This window comes from Anas platyrhynchos, chromosome 2 (genome assembly GCF_047663525.1).
Source record: "Anas platyrhynchos isolate ZD024472 breed Pekin duck chromosome 2, IASCAAS_PekinDuck_T2T, whole genome shotgun sequence".
Classification (NCBI taxonomy): domain Eukaryota; kingdom Metazoa; phylum Chordata; class Aves; order Anseriformes; family Anatidae; genus Anas; species Anas platyrhynchos.
This window is the reverse complement of record NC_092588.1, coordinates 106,665,816-106,687,443: the sequence shown is the minus strand read 5'-3', so window position 1 is coordinate 106,687,443 and position 21,628 is coordinate 106,665,816. Positions and strand designations below refer to the sequence as shown.

Sequence of the window (21,628 nt, the reverse complement as noted above, 5' to 3'; positions counted from 1 at the left end):
GTGTTACATTTGCCCCTGCTGCATGCACTCCCTAACAAGATGGAAGAGAAGCTAAAATGCTGAGTCTCAGACACAGCTGCGTTAGCTGCAGCAGCAGCTAGGGTTACATTTGTTGACATTCAGGGCTAACCTTCTGAAGCTGCAAAGGTGATGCAGGCTCACCTCAGCTGCAGGGCCGTAACCTCCAGTCACCGGAGGCAGCAACATCCTTCCGGCCACGTGCTTTCACCACAGCTCAGCTGACAGAACCAAGAGCAACTCACAAACGTAAGGCATGGCTCGAAATACTTTTCTCTTATGGGTAACCAAGAATTGCTGTTGCACAGAGATTTTTTTTTAGGGACCCTAGGCTATGACATCTGCAAATCTCTATATAATCCACAGCTTTGTAAGGTAAGTTTAATAACAAATACTAAACAATTGCAGAGTTGGAATTATCATGCATCTGGCACAGTTGAACAGCTTGCATCTTTGGCTGGTCTTGGAGATCACCAGACCTGCACCTCTAACAGAGGAAGGAGCCCTGAGACCCAATTGCTTCAGGAAAAGTTTGATTCAAAACACAGCTATAGCTTAACAGCAAAGTCAGCGAGCTTTCGGGACACACTCGCACAACCCCTTCCAACAGCAGAGCTGTGCAGACAGTCATAAACAACCTTGGCAAGGACAATGAACATTTTCTGCTGGCACAGGTATTTGCAAAGCCAGCACATGTGGTAAAACCATAGCTGTAGGACCTTAGTGCATGCTGCTCGTACACGAGCAGGCACTTTTTTTGCAGCAAAGGTAAAGCTTATTATGAATTTATGCTTACTTTAAAAAACAGCTGGCGATCGCAACCAAGCCAAACACACACAATGACACGGTAAGTAAATGCAAAGCGCAGTTATAAGTTACAGAACCTCAAAGGAAACTGCCCCCCAGAACGTCAGTGTTACTGCCCTAACAAAACCACTTTAGTGCTGTGCTAATTCCTAGACAGTGAGCAGAATAAATACTTAAAATCTCTGCTTGTCAAAAGAGGGGAAGGTATCTGGAACCTCGCCCACAACAACACAGAAAAGCAAATAGACTTGAGAGGCTCTTTTAATTAATAAGTATTTTTGTAAAGCAACCTAGAATACCACAACGACAAACACTGTATCAGCAAGCTGCAAAACGACTTACGCTTCAGGCAAAGTCAAACACGCCAGTTCATACTCACCTTGGCTCAATTTTAAGATGACCCAACCGACTTGGCTTGAAAGGGTTCAGAGAGTACTCACCCAGTCCCTAACAGAGCTGAAGGAGTACTAGCCTTCCTCCAGACGTGGTGACAAACAGCTGTGAAGAACGCTAGCTTCAAGTGGCTAGCAAAATTACTATCTCTTTGGCTTATAGAAGTGTATTTAAATCCTACCTTCACTAAAAAGGTAGGTAAGACCTGGAGGGCCTAGGCATAAGGAGAAAGCAGGTCAAGGCTTTTAAGAAGCACTGTAAAAAAAATACAGAATGTAGTAGCACAAAGGAACTGTGCAAGGGAAAATAATAAATGTGCCCAAATGTAGGGCCGTTGGTCATGAAACTGAAGAGCTGAATTATTTAACAGATAAAAAGTAATAAAAGTTTTGCCTAATTGCTAAAAAAAATCTTAATTAGAAAAATATTACAGACACTAATTCTTGAGCTTCAGACACGTATTTTATGCTACAAAAAGCACAGAGGAGTTTTTGTTATGTTCTCTTAGCAGCATGTACCACGAGAGGTACAGTGGGGAACATCTCCCGGCTTCTATCGTGACTGCATAAATACGACTACCCAACGTTTCCTAGTTGTACGATAGCTACACAATAAATATTGGATTGACGAAACAGAACATCAAAAAGATGGCAAAAAAATTCTGCAGTTTTGCAGTTCAACGAGAGTAAAATGGAAAATTGTACCACATTAACAAAAGAGACGACTTGCTAAAAAGTGGTCTGGAAATAGCAAGCTCAGAGAAAAGTCTCTTAGCTGGGATCTCGAGGGCAACCTTGCCATTTACAAAAACTAAAAAACTGTTTTTCGGCAAGCAAAAAGAGATGTTGCACTCTCTCCTCGCAGTCTTCTGAATCAGCAGCTCAGCTCCTCCACAGCAGGGGAGCAAGAACCAGCGCTAATTACCGGCTGGAGGAATAAATAACGCAGAGGAAGTGATGTGCCGCCAGCAGATGAAGGCAACGTGCGGTGTCCCAGCTCACACAGGCATTTATTTCATCCGCTTTAAAATCTTCTGTCCTGAGACAACGCTCACTGCTATTGATTTTCCCCAACACTGTCACGACAGCAACAAAAATAGGAATAAAACGGTATAGCAGTCACATTCTGCAGTTTGTGGTACCGCTGACAGGACTGCCAGCCTAAATGGGAGAAAACCGTCAGTATCCCAGTTTAGAAAGTTCTTCCCCACCAGGATACGTTTTTTGCTTTGGGTGGCAGTAAAAAGCCAAGCTGTATCTTTCAACACCTGTTCTGCCAATACAATTTGATATTGCTGCGACAGAGACAAAACCTCTGCAGTCAGTTACCAGCCCCTTCATTTAAAAGAATCTTTACACACAGTTTAAGCAACTCTTAACAGCTACAAATACTTAGCTCCAAGTGCTAACTTATTCCTACACCAGAAGGAGCAGGGAGATGCATATAAATATTAACACAATCACCTCAGCAGATTTCAAGATGTAATTCTGTCGATAAGAATTAAACCCATAAAGTCACACTTGCATAGCTAGCTCCCTATGGATGTTGTTTAATACATTTCAGAGTTTTATAAATTACTATTTCCCTGCTTCAGGTTAACATGAACTAATTTACATTACTCAATAGGATATTCCAGGAACTCTTCAGCATGAGTTTCAAGATTTCCTCCCAAAATAAACCCGGCAGCTTGCAAGACTCCTTCTGCCCACTGCCTGCAGTCACTGCACGCCAAGAAAATCCCAGGCATAAATCAAACAATCATTTACAACTGGCCCACCTTCAAGACAGAAGCAGGTGAGAATGTAATGACTTAGGCATTGCTGCATAGAGTTTAAATTCCTCATCCTGCAACTGCTCTGCAGTCTCACATGGCTCTGTAAAACTCGCCCATCAGACAGAGGTGCTATCTGATCGGGACATTCAACGAGTGGCTTGCTGGTAACACCAGGAGCATAAGACCAATTAAAAGCATGTAGCAACTTATGCTGGTTTCTTCAAGGAAAATGTTTGGATTGTTCTCTTGTATACCAGCGGAGCACATCTACGTTACGAGTGTGCACTGGCATACGCACGTGTAAGAAAAATAAAAAAGCCAGCAGAAGCTTCAATCTACAAATCTGACAGCCAATATGAAAAAGCTCTGATGTGAAGCTTAACACGAACGGTTAAAGAAACATTTCAGGTAGAACTAATTAGTGATTTCTCATGCCTGAATCTGCCTGCACGAGTTTAAAAGCCCGAGAGAGTCAAACTTCTCTGACATTTTCATTTGAATGATTAATAATCAAATAAAAAAAATAACCCCCAAAGTTAAGCTAGCCTCTTCTCCTCCTGTAGGGAAGCTGCTTAATAAGTGAACAATGCGAACAGTCATCCCAATCATGCATCCACACGAGTAACGCCTACCTAAATGGCTGGGGCAACCCAGCACTTCGGAGCACTTCTGGCCACATCCTGCAGATGAAAGCCCGGCGTTGGACACAGCAGCTCCCTCGCCCTCACGTGCTCGGCTCTCAGGGCACAGATGCAATTTTAACCCAGGTGCCCAGGCTCCTTACACCATACAGAAGCAGCATGGATATTTCAGCATGAAATGGCTGAGGAAATGGGTAGCACGCCAAGCCCAGCATTATCTCAAGTCAGTGCAATCAGCACAGAGCCATTAAGAAAGCTGTCCACAGGAAGGACTCCTAAATTCTACTCCCAGACTGCCTAACCCAGAAATGCAGAAAGCTTTTTGTTTCTGAGGATTCCCAGCCCAGAAACCTTCGGGGTGGGTGAGCCTATACTACCTGTACCTAGCAGCGCTGTTACTTGTTGTCAGTTTAATAACACAGCTGCTGATGGTGCCCTTTTTATAAGGCAGGATGGTAGCCCTGAAGGGAAAATACCACAGCTTAGTTCCTTCACTGGTGGGGCAATCTGTATCCATATCTCCATCTCCTAGGACACTACACAAGCTGCAAGTCACGAGTGCTCTCTTCCAGACAGCGTCTGTTCACCTCTCCTATTTCACCCGGTTTAAAAAAAGGCACTCGATTTAAAAACAAACAAACAAAACCATAACGAAGCGGGGCTCTAAAGTTTAGTCGTCAGGCATACGGGAAGAAAAGGGCAGGAAATGAGAGGCTTTGGATGCTTGCTGTAAGCAACATCTAACATTAAACGAGCACAAAGTTCTGAAACCAAAGGCCAGAACCTGCACGTCTCCTTTCTTGGAGGGCAACATTTTCTTATCCATCCTCTTTCTGGCTCAGTGAATCATGCGTTCTTTTTCTGGATAGTAACACGGCCTCAACCAGGAGAACTGAAGATAACACACAGCTTGACGACTGGGATACTTGCCTGGGACGTGGAAGATGTAGGTTGATCGCTCCAGGCAAAACAGGAAGCTGAAGTAGGGTCTACCACATTCTGAACAAACGCTTTAACTCATAGTTTTTAAAAAGCAGCAGCACCTCCTCTTGCAAGAGCCTCCTAAAGCTGTTGCTGTATTTTGGAGGAGACTGACTCTGCAGCTCACATCGGGTACGATCAGAGAATTCCCACCCGACCAAAACCCCAGGACCTACAGTTAAATAATATTCAGCAAGCTGACAATCATGAGCTAGGCATCCTGCTGATCATCCCTCCTGCAGTTAGGGGGAAAAAAAAAAAAAAAAAAAAAGTAAATTAGATATCCCAGGAACTTCAAAGCTGTTAACTACACTGTCTAGTGCCCAGGCACCTTCAGAGCTTAGCGATAAGAGACGGAGGGTTTGGTGGGCTGTAATTCTGATCACAAGCACACAAAACAGATCTATTTCAGTACTTCTACAAACTGACTTATTGACAAAAGTTGTAGGGGGAAGGATGAGAAAAACAGCCGGTAGGGATCAGAATCAGAGGTATAACCTCATGTTAAAATCGCCTCCATCGCTTTCGTGTCTCCCCAACTGCGTCACAGAGAGACAATTCACATTAAAGCACAGAGCCTTCTGCAGAGCGGGCATCACATTGAAAACAAACTGAAATCAATTGACAAATGCTCTAAGCAAGCTATTTACCCAAAGTTCATCCTGTTATGTTACGGGCATTTGCACGGTTCATATGGCTACAAAGTTATCAGCTATAATAAATAATATTAATAAATATAATATTATAATAAATAACATAATAAACGCACACGTATAGCGTCTATCAGTTTGCCTATTTATCAAATCATTACAATTTTTTCCCCGATAAGTTGCTGTTAATTTGATCTGCGTTGGATGTGCAGCATCCGTTCTCTGTGCAGAATCCCCCAGATATCCCCAAGCACCTCTTTGCTCTGGCACACTGCTTCAATAAACCTACTGGAAAACACCCAGAGATAACAGGCAATAGCAAAGTTGGAAAACCATCTCCGCTGATTATTAATTCACCTGTAAGGTTTATCAGTTACCTACGCAGCGTCGGCACACGCGAGATACGACACTTTCAACATTAACGTGTTGCTGAAGCCCGAGGTTTCAATGTTTGCTCTGTAAGCGTGGGGAATGTTTTATTGCCCTTCCAGGCCAGCTTTAGATGGACTAGACTGATTGTCAATATACGGTGTAAGGGACTTGGCACTTCTGCGAGTGATAAAAACCTAACTGAGCAGCTATCCACGCATAGTGCTCCCTCGGCTTTGCATATGATACTCAGTTACGTTGCTGATTTCATAGCGGAGAGGTTTTGGCTGAACGAACACGTGCAGAGGGCGTCTGCAGAGCACCTCTCTGGGCGCCTGACATTTCTTCGCAATGAGCTGCTGGCAGGGATCTCAGCGTGTCCCCCCTCCAGCACGGGGATTTTCACACCCTGAATTTACAGAATTTGCATTCACCGTCAACCTACCGGACCCTCCCGCACGAAGGAGAAGTAAAGCCTGGCAGGTAACGTGCAGAGAATTTACGAGGGGGCGAGGCGGGGTGCAGGGAGTGGGGAAAGCCCTGGAGGTCCTGAGGGCAGTGGGCTGGGGATGAAAGGGAGGGTGAGGAGGGGGGTAAAAGGCTGGGTAAAGCGATAAGGGGGATAGTGAGGGGCCGAGGGGGTAACTAGGGGGGTAACTAGGCAGTTGCGGGGGGTTACTAAGGGCAGTAACTAAGTGGTTGAGGGGGTAACTAGGGGGGTACGGGGGTGGCTGGAGCGTGATTAAGGGAATAAAGGGGGAAAGTAAGGCGCTGAAGGGGTAACTAAGGGGGTAAGGAGGTGGCTAGGGGGTGATTAAAGGGATCAGTAAGGTGTTGAGGGGGTAACTAGGCAGTCGAGGGGGGTAACTAGGGGGGTAACTAAGGGCGGGTAACTAAGTGGCTGAGGGGGTAACTAGGGGGGTACGGGCGTGGCTAAAGAGTGATTAAGGGAATAAAGGGGGAAAGTAAGGCGCTAAGGAGGTAGGCAGGGGGTGATTAAGGGGATCCGTAAGGGGCCGAGGGGATAACTGAGGGGGTAAGTAGGCAGTTGAAGGAGTAACTAAGGGGATAAGGAGGTGGGTAGGGGGTGATTAAGGGAATAAAGAGGAAATTGGGGGGGTCAGGAAGGGGCTGAAGGGGTAACTAAGGGGGGTTAGTAAGGGGTGGAGGGGGTTACTAGGGGGGTAACTGGACAGTTGAGGGAGTAACTAGGGGGGGTAACTTAGTGTAGTAACTAAGTGGTTGAGGGGGAAACTAGGGGGGTACGGGGGTGGCTAGAGAGTGATTAAGGAAATAAAGGGGGAAAGTAAGGCGCTGAAGGGGTAAATAAGGGGGTAAGGAGGTGGCTAGGGGGTGATTAAGGGGATCAATAAGGGGCCGAGGGGATCACTGAGGGGGTAACTAGGCAGTTGAGGGAGTAGCTAAGGGGATAAGGAGGTGGGCAGGGGGTGATTAAGGGAATAAAGAGGAAGTTGAGGGGGTCAGGAAGGGGCTGAGCGATAACTACAGGGGCAACCGAGGCGCTGTGGGGCAGGGCCCGCTGCGTGGGGGCCGCTCCTCACCTGCCTACACCGGGGGTAGGGGGCCCTCGCGGCGCCCCAACGGTGGCGCCGGCTCTTCATCTTGCTGCCAGCCGCAGCAACTTCTCCTCCTCCTTCTCCTCCTCCTCCTCCTTCTCCTCCAAGCGCTCCGGATCCGGATCCCGCTCCGGCGCTGCCGCCCGGCGCAGCCGCACCGCCGCCGCCTCCGCCGCCGGCCGAGCCCCCCGCGGCCGTTCCGCCGCCGGCCGTTGGGCCGCCCGAGGCCATGCCGCCGCGCCCCTCGCTCTGTGCCGTCACACGCCCCCCGCCACGCCGCACCGCGCCGCGCGGCCTGCCCTACCCCCCCCCCTCCCCCTCCTCCTCCCTCTCCCTCTCCCTCCCCTCACGGGAGCGCGCTCCCCCCTCTCCCCCCCTCTCTCCCTCTCCCGCTCCTCGCCCCGCCGCCCCCTCCTCCTCCTCCTCCTCCTCCTCCTCCTCCTCCTCCTCCTCCCGGTCCCGGTCCCGGTCCCGTCCCGTCCCTCGCCCTCCCCGCTCCGCCGCTCGCCTCACGCGGCCAATTGGGGCAGGCGATGGCGGCTCCCGTCAGCGCGGTGCGCGCCGCGCGTCACCCGCCCGCGACGGCCCCGGCCCCGGCCTCGCGAGAGGGAAGGGAGGGGAGGGAGGGGAGGAGGAGGCGGGGCCGCGCGGGAAAGCGCGAAGTGAGGGGACGGGGACGGGGACGGGGACGGGGACGGGGAGGGGAGCGGGGCTGCCTCACCTCAGGGATGGCGGCCTCGGGGAGCGGCCGCCATAAGAAAAGCCGGCCCGGACAGCACGAGAACGGGGCTAAAAGACGGCCGCGGAGCCTCCCCGCCCCGTGGTGCCGAAGGCTGGGGTGCAGCAGCACCGCGCCGGGGGTGGGACAGCGCCACAACCCCACAGTGCTCGTCAAAAAAGCCCCCCACCGATAACCAGTAACCCCCACACCGATAACCCGCAACCACACCAGTAACAAAAAAAGACCCACACCAGTAGCCCCCACACTGTTAACCCAAGCACACGCAGTGTTTGAGGCTGGGTTCGTGGCCGCCTTGGTCCAGGAAGCGATCGCCACGCTGAATTCTACCATGTGGCACGGGAAACATAGGCACTGTGACGGATTTTCACCACAGAAAATAAACGAAAGTGGTAACGGGGTACACATTGTGCCCTTAATAACACGCATCGGGCAGTGAAATCACTGATTTCCACACCAACGTGCTCAGGGAATCACTCTCAGCCCCCTCCTGCATTGGACATGGAACAGCTGGGCCAACAAAAAACACTTCCCTCCCTCACCTACACCAAACCTATTAAGGCAACCCTATTAAGATAACGTGATTTTTCTCCTCCAGATCAGTGTCAAAGGCAGCTACGCTATGTTTGCTCATAAGTTCAAATGCTGCTTTATTTATTTATTTTAATTCCATTTTTCTTATTTAGAAGGATTTCCATAGGGTGACGGGCCTTTAATGACACTCATGACTCAGAAATATTTGCCGATGCAGTCAAACGGTGTCTATTAACGTGAGTCACTCAAGTTAATTGGTATTAAAAATGAGCCAAAACGAAAGGCAAGTATATGCGTGTCCAGCAGAATGACAGCGATCATCACCATTTGATCAATCTTCCCTGTGAGTTCTATCTGCAAGTTACTTCGAGGTAGCGCTAGAAAGAAGCGGTTGGTCCAGAGCTGTAGTGGGTTTATATGGCAAGGTTTTGGTAGCAGGGAGCCATAGGGGTGGTTTCTGTGAGAAAGATCTAGAAGCTGCCCCATGTTTAGGAAGGGCCCCATTGTTTTCCAGATCTGAGCCAATAAGCGATGTTGTTTTGCGCCTCTGTGAGAGCATATTTAAGACAGGGAAAAAAACGCCGCGCCACACAGCAGCTGGGAGAGTCAAGGGAGTGAGAAACAGCCTTGCAGGTGCCAAGGTCAGTGTAGAAGGAGGGGGAGAGGTGCTCCAGGCGCCGGAGCAGAAGTCCCCTGCGGCCTGTGGTGAGGACCATGGTGAAGCAGGATGTCCCCCTGCAGCCCATGGAGTACCACGGTGGAGCAGGGTTCCACGCTGCAGCCCGTGGAGGAGACCACGGTGGAGCAGGTGGCCCTGCACCGACAGAGGCTGCCGCCTGTGGAAGACCCCTGCCGGAGCAGATTCCGGGCCGGACCTGTAGCCCGTGGAGAGGAGACCACGCAGGAGCAGGTGACCTGGCAGGAGCTGCTGCCCGTAGGGGACCCAGGTTGCAGCAGTTTGCTCCTGAGGGGTGGACCCCACGGTACGGACCCATATCTGGAGCAGTTCTGGAAGAGCTGCTGCCTGTGGGAAGCCCACGCCGGTTCAGTTCATCAAGGACTGTAGCCTGTGGGTGGGACCCCACAGCACAGGGGACGAGAGAGACTGAGAATGAGCGGCAGAGAAGAAGTGCTGTAGACTGACCGTAACCCCCATTCCCCTGCACTGCTTGGGGGGAGGAGGTGGAAGAGGGTGGATGGGGGAGGAAGTGCTTTTGGTTTCTTTCCTTTGTTTCTCACTTCTCCAGCTTGTTAGTAATGAGCAATAAATCTTACTATCTTCTTATGCTGGGTCTGTTTTGCCCGTTACAATAATTATTGTGTGATTTTCTTATCCTTATCTCAACCCTTGAGCCCTTTTCACATATTTTCTCCCCATTCCTCTTTGAGGAGGGGGAGTGAGAGAGCGGCTGTGGTGGAGCTCGGCTGCCCACTCGAGCGGAACCACGACAAGAGCATCCCTGCAAAAAGAACCATTCATGGCTTAAGTACCATTTACTCTTTTTGTATCCTTTTAAGTACTTTTTTTAACCCGTTTTGGACTCCTGCCTTCTCCTGGCTCACTGATGACAGGATCAGTAGCCCCTCAGACCGCTGCCCTACTGCCTTTCTTACCAGACAAGGGGCAGGAAAACCCCCACTACTATTCTTGAAGAAAACAGCAGGTTTTTGAGCACTTTCTATTGCAGCTGGTACAATGAAAAGAGCTTATGAAATCATTATGGGATATTCTTGTAGAAAACTTCATCACACTTGGAAGAAAAAAACATCTCAGCTAAGAAAAACAGAAAACTTGAATTGAAGCATAGTGGTTTTAGAAGAGTTGCTTCAAAGACTTGTTTAATTAAAAAGAAGAAAGAAAGCAAGTTCCTACTGCAATCCCATCTTTGTCAAACTGATGGTGGGCACCAATACAATGTGTTCAGCTAATACAGGCTGGAAGTTGTAACTGCAGCTGTGAAGTTTACCCAGTAAAAAGACTCTACAAGGCATTCTAGCAGTTCTGATGCAATCACAAGTTCAGGAAGCAGTGATTCATGGTTAACACAGCAGAACAGGAAGAAGTCTGGCATTCACTGTGCTCTTACAGTAAAGAACCTGCACTGCACACACCATCCCAATCCAGGTATGCACTCCTAACAGGAAAGGGAAATAGGCTAATAAATCTCAGGAGAGGGAAAAAGACGTCAGAGAACTACTTTGTAACAGCAGCACACAGACTGCAATCAACTTTCTCTTCCTCTCATCATTTTCATTTATGTAGACTACACGAGAATACACTCCCAACATTTTTCAGCTCTGGAGAACAAACAGCCCAACCAACCTCATTCACTGAACTACAAAACTGGTATCTGCACTATCCAGTCCAGAACAGAAGGTGCACGTCTCTATGCTGTACATTAGAGACCTTAATAGGCAAAGTCTGCATAAAATGGGTGGCCACAGCCTGATTTTTTGATGTTTATAGACTTGGGTCATACACCACCACAGTGTCAGACTAGATGAAATCGTCTATCTATGTGGGCCCCTCATTACAAGTCACATGTTAGGGACCAGCCTCTCAAAGGCCAAAAAACAGCACTGATACTTCACATTGTTTCTGCTGGGCCAACACATCTGTAGCACTACCTTTTCAGTTGACAACACAACGAGTGTTTCCACAAAGTACTCGATGCAACCTAACTACTGTGTTTGGTGATGCAAAGCAAGCCATGTCAAAGCAGGCACACACCTGGAAGCTGCCTTGCTGCTCACATTGAAGAAAATAGATTAAAAAAAAAAAATCGCACTACAATTGAAGTGGCATCAAACCTTGTAAGGCTCTGAAGCTTCAGCACTGCCATCCAAATTCAAGGAGGCTGCATTTATTACCTTGAATCTGCCCCAGCTCAATCCCCTGAAACAATTCCAAATACACATACAAGCAACCCTTTTCCCAGACAGATTTTCTTTGCTTCATCTATTCCACCTCTAACTCCTGTCTTATTAATCTGCCCCTCTAAAGACTCACTGACTCACACAAGGAAGCAACCCACCAAGCCCCGGATTCCCCGCCACATTGCTTCCATGCTTTGGGAAGATCTAACTGCAACGGCTCAAACTGTGATGCCACCTCACCCACCTCACCCCCTCCGCCTACGTGAGGTTCCTTGCCTTCTGTCTCTTCCTACATGTACACCGGCACTAGAACCACGAAGAACATGTTTCCTGTAACACTCCAAAAGCCTTTTCTGTTTCAGGATGTCGTCATTTCCATTCAGGACTGAAAACACTCCTAGCAAAAACCCAACAGCTAATGGCAAACAGAAGCTGTTTCTGCTGATCAGCTAGAAGTAACCTCTAAGTACTGAGGAGTCACAAAGGAGAATTTGTATTACATTCAAGAACAGCACCCAGCTTACGACTGCTACTTTCCCTAACTACACTAAGCCATAAGAATTTGATTCTTACCTGCCATCACAGTAATTATGGTTTATATTGCCCCCAAAACACACAGGGCAGTACCAAAGCTGTGTCAGCTAGGTTTAACAGCTTCCACAGCTATTAAGTACAGTAATTTCTGCTTCCTTTTTTTCTTGGAAGAATATTCTTTTGTTTCCAGCCTCAGTTAATTATTATATACACTGTTAATTAGCAACTATTTCTTAATACTCATAGGGTTATGGAGTCCCTATGACTGGAAAATACTCTACACCCTTCGAGATGAGAACAGCATATAAAGGCAGCAACTTGCAAGACCGCTCTAGCTTCAAGCAAAGCTTTCCTCATTGCTCTCGTCTCCTTTGACTTGAATACTGTCATCCTTCTACCAAAGCTTTATAAACTTCATTACCATGAATGAAGGAAGACCAGAGAAATTAGAGAGTAGCAGAGGATATAACTTAAGGAGCTGTTACTAGGATTTTTTTTTTTATTGTTCCTGGTGTTATTTTTCCTTCTTTAAGCCAGCAAACTGTTTTCTCCAAGATTTTTTTTTGTTAGCTTAAGAATATGTATTATATTGCAGCAACTTCTTTGCTGTAAGTCAGCTGAGAAGTCTACCAGTAAGAAGGTCAAGGGAAAGCTGAATGCTGATGCAGAGTGCCAACAGACTTCATCCTCGTTCCATGGGATGTTTGTAGCTATGGCAGTTCAAGTCTATGCTTCCATATGCTTAAAATACCAGATTTAGAAGCCAATTTCAGCTGACCTAGCAGATATCAGCAGTACAGTTAGAGCCAGCAGCCTGCAGGAAGGAGCAGACAGGTGCTCCACAGCAAGGCCTGTAAGTGTCTCCCATACACACTTCCAATCTAAGCAAGCACATGAAGGGCTTGGCTTGTCACTTACCTAAGTGACCAGGAAAACAAGTGAAAACGAGATTTTGCTTGTGTCCTAACACCCATATAAAAATAAAGGCAGATGAAATACCCTTACTACCTTGTTAAGTTTCACAAGCCAGAAGAGAACGTGCTGCACACAGGTACCAGTAAAATCCCTTGCTGGCAGGTTTGCAGAAACAAATTTTTATTTACACAGGCAAGTCTATCTTTAGACCCCATTTAACTCTTTACATTTCTAGAATATTTACATGATTTCATGATGCTCCAAGAAGAGAGTGATGAACAAAAAGATTACAGAAACTGTCAAAAGCATAGCAAAAAAACCCCAACCTATCATTGTGCTTTAAAACTTATGAGCTAGAATAACGTAGAAGAAATGTAGTTTTAGCACCTTGGTCATAACGGTCATGCTATATAAGACACTTAAATAGCAGAGGGGATTTCAGAAGTGACCGTATCCAGAGGTTGCCAGTGACAATTCATGAGTGAATCGTAGAGTTCTTCGCTTGTCTCCATAAACTGTCTGTTCATTTCATCAACATCCAAGTAGAGCTGTGGATCTGAAAATAAAAGCCTGGTAAGTACAAGTATCGGATCTGAGGCATGCACACAAAAAACACTCATGTGAAATGGCTGATAAGATGTATTTTAAGCTATATGTAATAAGCTATTAGATCTACTTATTTTAGTGAGATATTTAGTCCTCTAAAATGTTAAACCTCACAACTCCAACTTTTGGGAATCCTACGGGCTAGGACTGCATTATCTTTATCTTGAAAGACGAATAAAGATGACGTTTAAGGATAATCGGCCATGAGACCTTCCCAAGAGCCATTTAATTCACTTCTACTCTAATAGATGTTACACAAGATAGTTTCTCAACGCTGACACAAAATGCCTCCACGTGAAAAACTCTGCAAACCTTCCAGGACACAATTACGTTTTGTACCAAATTTGGAAGAGCAAGCCGAATCCTCCTTTTGGAAGCTGCAACATAAGCTTTTACCTCGGGGTGGAGAACAAAGCTTTTGCGTATTATTGAGTTTCTAATATAGAATCTGCTTAGTGGAATCAATACGAAGAACACAAGTTCTGTGTTAGACCATTTTCAAAGGGGAAGGAAGGCACAGTTACACGAAACTAGCTGCGAAGCACTGACAGCGTCCCATTTTCCTTGATGCACTCAGTGTATGCCGTATCAGCTTTAAAACCCCAACTGATTGCATGCAGATCAACCCCACAGAGGTTTGACCTTTGCATCAGCTGAATTTTCAAGATGTTCTTCATCCAGTAGAGGTTGGCTTGTACTGTTAAAAGGCACAAGTATGGCTACACTCAAGTCACAATGATAGAACCCTTGTTACCTTCAGTCATTAGGTCATCACTGATTTCAGTCATAACTGAAGATTCCTGAAAGACAGAAAAGGCTAAGTTTAATCATAACGCATTTCAGAAAGCATCAGATTCAAAGTGCTGCATTCTCAACCCATTCCTTCTTCCTACGACTACAGGGGTAGATGGCATTTCATATTTATTTTTAAAAGAAAGCCAATATTACAGTACAGGTCAGAAGGCACTTCTGGAGGTCACAACTGATAAACTGACCACAATAAGACCACTTACAGCAACTGTTTAATTTGCATTAAGCAAAGCAAATCAGAAGAACAGGAACAGAATTGTATACAGTTATGCCGTCAAAACCATTATTTGGTATACATGAACAAAAAATGGTGTATATATCACTAATTCTATGGATTTAATATTTAAGCTTAAAATAAACTTAAATACAAACTTAATAAACTTAAATACAAACACCTCTGAATGGAACCTGCTGTTTTAACCTTCACACTAAGCAGAAAGCATGTTTTCAGCTTTGGATTTCTTTTTTTTTTTTTGCCAATTCACACAAATCTGCACCGCTTATTATCTGTGAAATAGCAACAAAAAATACTTCATAGCAAGTGTGCAGTATCTTTACCTCAAAAAGAGCTGGAGCCATTACAGCATCTCCTAAAGAGCAGTCTCCAACAGCCTGCATGCTGTCATAGGGAGCATAGGAGCTGTAGTTGTACTCAGCATAAGCATCGTAACTCCACTGCGAGTAGTAGTTCTGATAATCTTGGTAATAATCATTATAGTTGTATGACTGGTACCGCTGGAATTCTGCTTTCAGTCTGAAACACGAGAAGTTGCATACAGTTAGAGAACAAACCCTAAACCCAGTTCTGAACTTAAACAATTTGTCAGCTTCCGTACTTCAAAGTTTAAAGGAAGCTTTCCTAAAAGCTGTCACTTAGGTGACTACAAGTCACAGCACAAAACCCCATCTATACAGAAGCAAACATCCTCACCTTTGCCAATACCAGAAGTAATTGTTTTCATGGATTAACTCCAGAGCCTTGACATTGTTACCTGTATATAGCAAGTATTTTTAGCGTTGGCATAAGCAAGCTGCTGCTAAGTCTCTGTCCTTTGCTAAAGATTGATTCATTAAGACCAGAGACATTTATCCAGCACAGCTGCTTTAAAGATGCAGTCTTAACCCTTCTGTCTTTTGTTTGGTTAATTACTAGATCTTATTTCCAGAAAGAAGTGAATGGAGTCAGATTATCCATTTCAAAGAAGCATCTGACACTGCCTGACAGTTTGCCATGCCTACCTCCACCTGCTCAGTTTTTTGTTTGTTTGTTTGTTTAAAGTCCATGAAACATTCAACAGCTGCCAAGTATACCACTCAGGTGAAGTCAGTCTTGCTTAACTACATAATCACAATTGTCCAGTAGGAAGCCTTACCAGTGGGAGAATTACAAAATACAGCGGTTCTGAAGAAGAAAGGGCCAGCTAATTAGTTTTCACTACTTTCCCTTTCAAGATTTTCTCCAGGGCAGCTTCAGACTACGGACAAGAACCAAGACAAGTGCTATCTATACTAAAACTGATGTACATTGCATAAAATACGTTCAGATAACCCAGCTGCATATTCAAAAAAAATCCACTGTTTAGACTTTTCTTCACTGATTCTGTACAGGCAGGCCTTCTGTGTTTGCAGTGCCCAATTTATCTGACTTGAACTGGGGATGCAGAGAAGTGAGTTCTATGCTTTTTGTCAAGAATACAAGCTGAAGGCATTCTGAAACAGCTTCCAAAACAAGCAAACAACTGAAAATAATCCAGTGGCTGGGTATTTCAATGCTAAGAGAGCATGGTACTCAGCCATTCAGAAACTTGTTACTGATGTGTCTTTTAATACCTACGCTTGTTTCAATACTGTAAAGCTACACAAGTTCTAATAAAGAGGTAATCCATTGTCTTGTTACTGTAGTAAACAAACAGAAGATACATCATCTTACATCTTCTGGTTCCAGCTGCACTCTTCCTACATACAGTTCTGTAGGGAAGGAAAATCTGAAAATACTGTTGACATTCATCTGGATAGCCAAAGCGAGAAAACATGTTTGCGGCTTATTCTTGTTTTCAAAATAAAAATATTAATTTAATAAAGAAATTTGGCAAAGAAATTTTGGACAGTGCTCTCTTGGAGAAGAACATTTCTATTCTAAAGCAGGAGGCAACATTTGCAGAATTATGCTAGGTAAACAGAAACAGAAGCGTCATTTTCTTACTGCTTAACAGAACACACAAGCTAACCTCATGAACATATTGGAATTGTTTATATGAAGTCCTCTTTTGTCAGTATCCTGAATCAGAGTTCATCAAATTTGTTATCAGTTCTTTAACTATTCAGAGACCTAAACTGCCCTAAATAAATGATGGAACTGAGCCAGTAGAGTAAGAAACCCTCTCAGGAAGTGCTAAACTTTAAACTCCCCGTTGCCCTAAGCTCATGAAAAGCAAAGAATAGTATTCTACACCTGTTCTAGTAATAAACTCCTTTGGCTTTCTCCCTGCATTCCCAGATAATGCTGAGATTCCTAAGGCCTACCCCTGGTTGCTTAAAGCAAGCTCAGATCGAACAATTGTTCCACGGGCACATGTCCACGTCCTGTATGCCAATTCCCAACATCCTTTATGTGTTAGGATGTAACTGTAAATGAGGTACTAAGAGAACTAGCTAGATGGTCAATGTTTCATTTTAAGTAAATACAATTTGTGGAATTGAAAAGGAAATGTTTGTAAAACTCGACGCTCCTGTCCCACCTTCAGCCCAGGTGCAGAAAGAATAGTAAAGAGTTTGGGTTCTAAAGATATTGCAAAAGCTGCAAATCTGTGACATTCACTTTATCAGTTTAAAAGAAGCAGAATCTAAATCCACATTGTTCAAAAACTTCACTTCTGATTTAAAAACAAAACAGCAAAAAAAAAAAAAGCAAACAAAAAACCACAAAACAACTACGTTCAATGTACGTTCATGAGCAACTTGAGCTGCTATTCAAGATGCGTTTCCTTTAGTGTTTCTGTATTAGTAGCTTGTCTTTTCTGTTAAAATTGCCACCTTTGAATCAGGAGTTGTCCTGTGTGCGATGCATTTTGAACAAATATTGTAGAAAATTAGACAGTTGTTCAATTGTCTCGAGTTTTTATTATTTAATTAATATTCAGCATTTGGCTATTACTGACATTTTGGACAGTGCTCTGTTGGAGAAGAGCATTTCTGTTCTAAAGCAGGAGGCAACATTTGCAGAATTATGCTAGGTAAACAGAAACAAGTGTCATTTTTTTACTGTTTAACAGAACACACAAGCTAACCTCGTGTACATATTGGAATTGTTTATATGAAGTCCTCTTTTGTCAGTATCCTGAATCAGAGTTCATCAAATTTGGTATCGGTTCTTTAACTATTCAGAGACCTAAATTGCCCTAAATAAATGATAGAACTGAGCCAGTAGAGTAAGAAACCCTCTCAGGAAGTGCTAAACTTTAAACTCCCCGTTGCCCTAAGCTCATGAAAAGCAAAGAATAGTATTCTACACCTGTTCTAGTAATAAACTCCTTTGGCTTTCTCCCTGCATTCCCAGATTTTGGGAATTAGTTGTCTAAGAACAAGAACTCCCCAGCGTATAAAACCACTTGTTGTCCCTTCTACTTCATATAGGCCCAAACCTGAAAGTATTTACGAATGCATTCAGCTTTGCTACTGTTGAGAAACAAGGCTGGTTACAATGGCAGCTAAGCCCAAGTGACACTGTCTGGCTAGACATAAGAGGTGGATTCCCCCAGCCATCCTGAAACAGGTTGATGAATCCAGGGAGTCAAAACATAGCACTTCTGCATTTTTGGTTTTGTAGACTGCATCCTGTGTACAGCCATTACAGCAAGGGCCACAGACTTTACAAAGGCAGAACTACAAGAATCTGATTATTTAGAATAACTGTATCAATGCACAACTCATTGGTTACCTTTTAGAAATTCCTATGCTCAGCCGGATTCGTTTTCCCCCCAGACCTGGTGCATTCTGGCAGTCTTGCAGTGCCCTCATCTGATCACCTTGCTCACCAAATCTGACGTAGGCATACCCTCTACAATTTTCAAAAGGGAGAAAACAAATTCTAGTATGCATAACAGTTACAAAACTAATGAATTCAATTTCTTTCTTCTACAAAAAAACAAGATAGCAGCTACTAGAGCTTCCATTACTTAAGCAACCTCTCCGGCATGTGCACATGCACAGAAAAGGCTTTCACCAAATTAAACAACTTGGGCCAGAAGCAAAAAGCTTGTTCCTTGGTAGCATTAAGATGCAACTCGCTAAGAGCCAGCAAAACAATACATTTTAAGTGCTATCTGCGTAAGTAATCAGATTCCATATTTCTGCATATACAGCAGTTAATCAGTTAGCATTAACCCACTCCTACCACTGCATAACACTAACATTCTTTTTTATCTGCTTTCTCAGAAGGTTCTTGAATTAGTCTGTTACAGGCAGCATTGTCTGAACAGCAAACTCGCTCATTCCTGCTTGACTCACTGCATGGCCAGTAGTTTCTGCTAGACTTTATTTACTACTAACATTAGGTTCCATCCCCCAACCCCCTAAGATTTGCCAGGGCTTATGTTTTTCCCCAAACAAAGTAGGAATTATTTTGTCTTCAGTATTGCAGATGACTAAGTAGACACACAGCAGCGCTGATTTCAGTGCACAGCTCTTCCTCCTCCCACAGCTTCTAGTTCTTCTTTTTTTTTTTTTCCCCCATGTAGATATGCATATGGGTAAGTTGAAGCTTATCACAGTAACTGCCTGAACTAACTGGAAAGCTCTTAAAAACACTCAAGGATCTGTGCTATTAAGAAAAGCAGTGCTAAAGACTAATCTCACTCTTCGTGCCCCAGAAAAAAAGCACTGGAACAGCTCCGACGCAAGCTCTTACATATCGCTTATAAAAGCGAACACACTGATAACGTTACACATTTGCACTGGAATTACCTGGAATATCCCAGCAGGTCTGTTGCTATTTTGCAGTCAATACATGAGGGATACCTCTTTAGGAAATAGTCACAGAGCTGGAAATCACCCACTTCTGGGGTAAGCTCCCCAACAAATATTGAATAATCTGGTCTTTAAAAAGAGAGAGAGAAAGAACAATTTTAAGGTTCAAGACTAAGATAGCTGATTCCCATTATATTCACAGTTAGTTATCATCAGACTAAAAAAGAGAAATCTGTAAGGAGTACTAAGTACAGAACTCTACTGAGTTGCGTAGAAAATTGCAATGCCACCACTCTAATCTAAAGTTTTCCATTACTCTGGGTCTATTCTACTGTTTCAGCAACAAGGACCCATTTTCTGACAACTTGCAACAGTTTGTTTCAAGAAGAAGCATAGTTTATTGCCTGAACAAGAAAGCAGCATAAAAATACCAAGAAAAATGATCAACTTAAACCACAGCCACGATTCAAAGGAGCTATGACTAGTAGCAGTAGAAATACTGCTTCCCAGTGATCATGGGAGACAGCAACTGCAAATAAACCATTATTTATAGACACGTATTGCCAATGCAACATTTACCAACCACACCACCCATTTTGGAATTTGAAAAGTGAGTGATGGCATTCGCTACCAATTCAAACAGGTAAGGCAGAGTTTCTCATTTCAAAAGGTTTTTACCTGGCTGAACTACTACTACTAACAAACTCTATTCTTCCTGGGTTTATTTTGTTCTTTTTCTTTCGTTTTTTCTGTGGTGTTCTCCACCAGCTGTAGGCCTGGAGGCATTCTCGTTTTTTCCCAAGCAAGTCCTGTTGGGATAAAAAAACACCTCTATAGTATTTAGCCTCATTTACATTCCTCCCTCCGACTCCCCATCACCACAGGTGATTTCCCCATATTCACCTTGCCCTTGAAAGAAGCCTGGGGTCCCATTTCTCCCTCCGCCTCCCATGAGGGAAAGCAGCCTCTGGGGAAAACGCCTGGCAAAAATAACAGAGCCAAAGGATTGTATGAACAGCCATATTCCCCTGACTTGTCAAGCTGGCTAAAGGATTGACAGCTTCCTCTTGGAATTCGGAAAAAAGCAGTTAGCCCTTCAATGCTGGTCAATCCTATGCGTTAATTAGCTTAGGACTGGATTGTGCTCCATTTGAGCTCTTGGACTCTCAAAAAAAAAAGTCTTCAGTAGCACAGTGAGTGATGAACAGGCAGGAAATCATCACTCCTGCTCAGAAGAAATCTCATCTGTCCCTGTCTCCCCTTTCCTAGGAATTCTTCTTCCTTATGTGAGATGCCTCTCCTCACTACCTAGCTGCCAGTCACTCTCTCAGGCCAGGAACGACGACAGGAGGCCCATTAATGGAACGCAAGGAGAAAGCAGACCAGGAACAGGCACTAACTTGGCTGAGGGGAAAACTCAAAACCCAGATGCAAGGCCAGGAACTAAGAGGCATAAAAAAAAAGTGCCTCCAAAAACAAAACAAAAACAAAAACAAAACACCCCAAAAGCCACAGTTAAAAAGGAAGTGTGATAACTACAGAAAAGAGGAGAGAAACAGCCATAACAACACAGGTTGCCTCCCTCATTTAGTATTCTGAAGAACAAGGATTTCCAAAAATATGATTGGCGTTTTTCAGTAGCTTTTACTTACGCAGGCTTTAGTGTTCTTCCTCTAGAACACCTCTACATAACTTACCTAGAGAGTGTTACTCACAAGATCCTTCAGAAGAACTCATGCTCAAATAATCCAAACTGCAAAGCTTAACGTTTTGCCCCCAACCTGCTTCGGTTGTTATGATCAAGCATCCAGAGGACAACCACCAATTACCAAATTAGCAGAGGAAATCACAGGACTAGAACACCCAACTCAGAGTGAGCCAGCCATTTCAGCTTTACATTTACTAGGAATTCTGAGTATGGTTCTGGGATCCATTTAGACACTACAAACCTGAATTTCTCACCACAGGATCTTACCTGGTTTGCCATGGTTGAAAGAATCTGTCTTCTGTCTTTCTCAAGGAATGCAGCTGCAAACGCTCAGTTTATTGCAGTCCGTCAGCTAGAAAAAAATGTGAGGGAGGGGCAAGAATAATCTTAACTTTGAGGTCAGTTTCTTAGATGCTCACCCTGTCCAACGCTTTTAATATTATTAATTCACAACTCGGGAGTTTCATTTCTGATGTGTCTCAATTGTTTTAGCCATGACAAGAAGGATACATAGCCAAGGGGACTACGATTAGAAGTCTTCTTCATTTTCTTAAACTGTAGTAGTCCACAACGTTTTCGCGTTGTCCAAGACACTAAGAAATCGTGAGCTTTTAAGTGACCTACACCTTATCCTTATTTCTAAAAGAACATGCAATATTGTAATTTAATAGTTCCATGTTCTGAAGTAATTAAAAGCGAGGCAACAAAGATATAAGCTTTCATGTTTTCT

The 21,628-nt window shown here is 44.5% G+C and overlaps 2 protein-coding genes across 13 annotated transcripts in view; both read right to left on the bottom strand.

Moving 5' to 3' along the window:
• NUP153 (nucleoporin 153) overlaps positions 1 to 21,628 on the bottom strand; it is an 88,993-nt gene that overhangs the window by 33,973 nt on the left and 33,392 nt on the right. For 7 of the 10 annotated variants that reach the window (XM_072033979.1, XM_072033985.1, XM_072033980.1 and 4 more), the window contains exon 1: positions 7,932 to 8,861. The exons of 1 other annotated variant lie outside the window; for it this stretch is intronic. In XM_072033979.1, the coding sequence (XP_071890080.1) occupies positions 7,932 to 8,378 (447 nt within the window). In that variant the 5' untranslated portion in view covers positions 8,379 to 8,861. Of the gene's footprint in view, positions 1 to 7,195; positions 7,529 to 7,931; positions 8,862 to 21,628 lie in introns of those variants that run through there. 2 more of the 10 variants (XM_038175554.2, XM_038175543.2) reach the window with 1 other exon arrangement.
• LOC113842094 (tRNA selenocysteine 1-associated protein 1) lies at positions 12,969 to 21,250 on the bottom strand. 3 transcript variants are annotated; one of them, XM_038173643.2, is made up of 7 exons: positions 21,166 to 21,250; positions 20,094 to 20,170; positions 19,869 to 19,999; positions 19,188 to 19,319; positions 14,784 to 14,979; positions 14,170 to 14,215; positions 12,969 to 13,365 (listed from the first exon to the last, which is right to left on the bottom strand). In XM_038173643.2, exons 2-7 carry the CDS (start codon positions 20,121 to 20,123, stop codon positions 13,229 to 13,231), a joined length of 672 nt encoding a protein of 223 aa, XP_038029571.1. In that variant the 5' UTR covers positions 20,124 to 20,170; positions 21,166 to 21,250; the 3' UTR covers positions 12,969 to 13,228. The 3 variants fall into 3 exon arrangements, with proteins under 3 accessions (XP_038029571.1, XP_038031496.2, XP_071890149.1); XM_038175568.2 differs by lacking the exon at positions 20,094 to 20,170 and adding an exon at positions 18,163 to 18,282 and having other exon boundaries at positions 21,166 to 21,192; XM_072034048.1 differs by lacking the exon at positions 21,166 to 21,250 and adding an exon at positions 18,163 to 18,282 and having other exon boundaries at positions 20,094 to 20,138.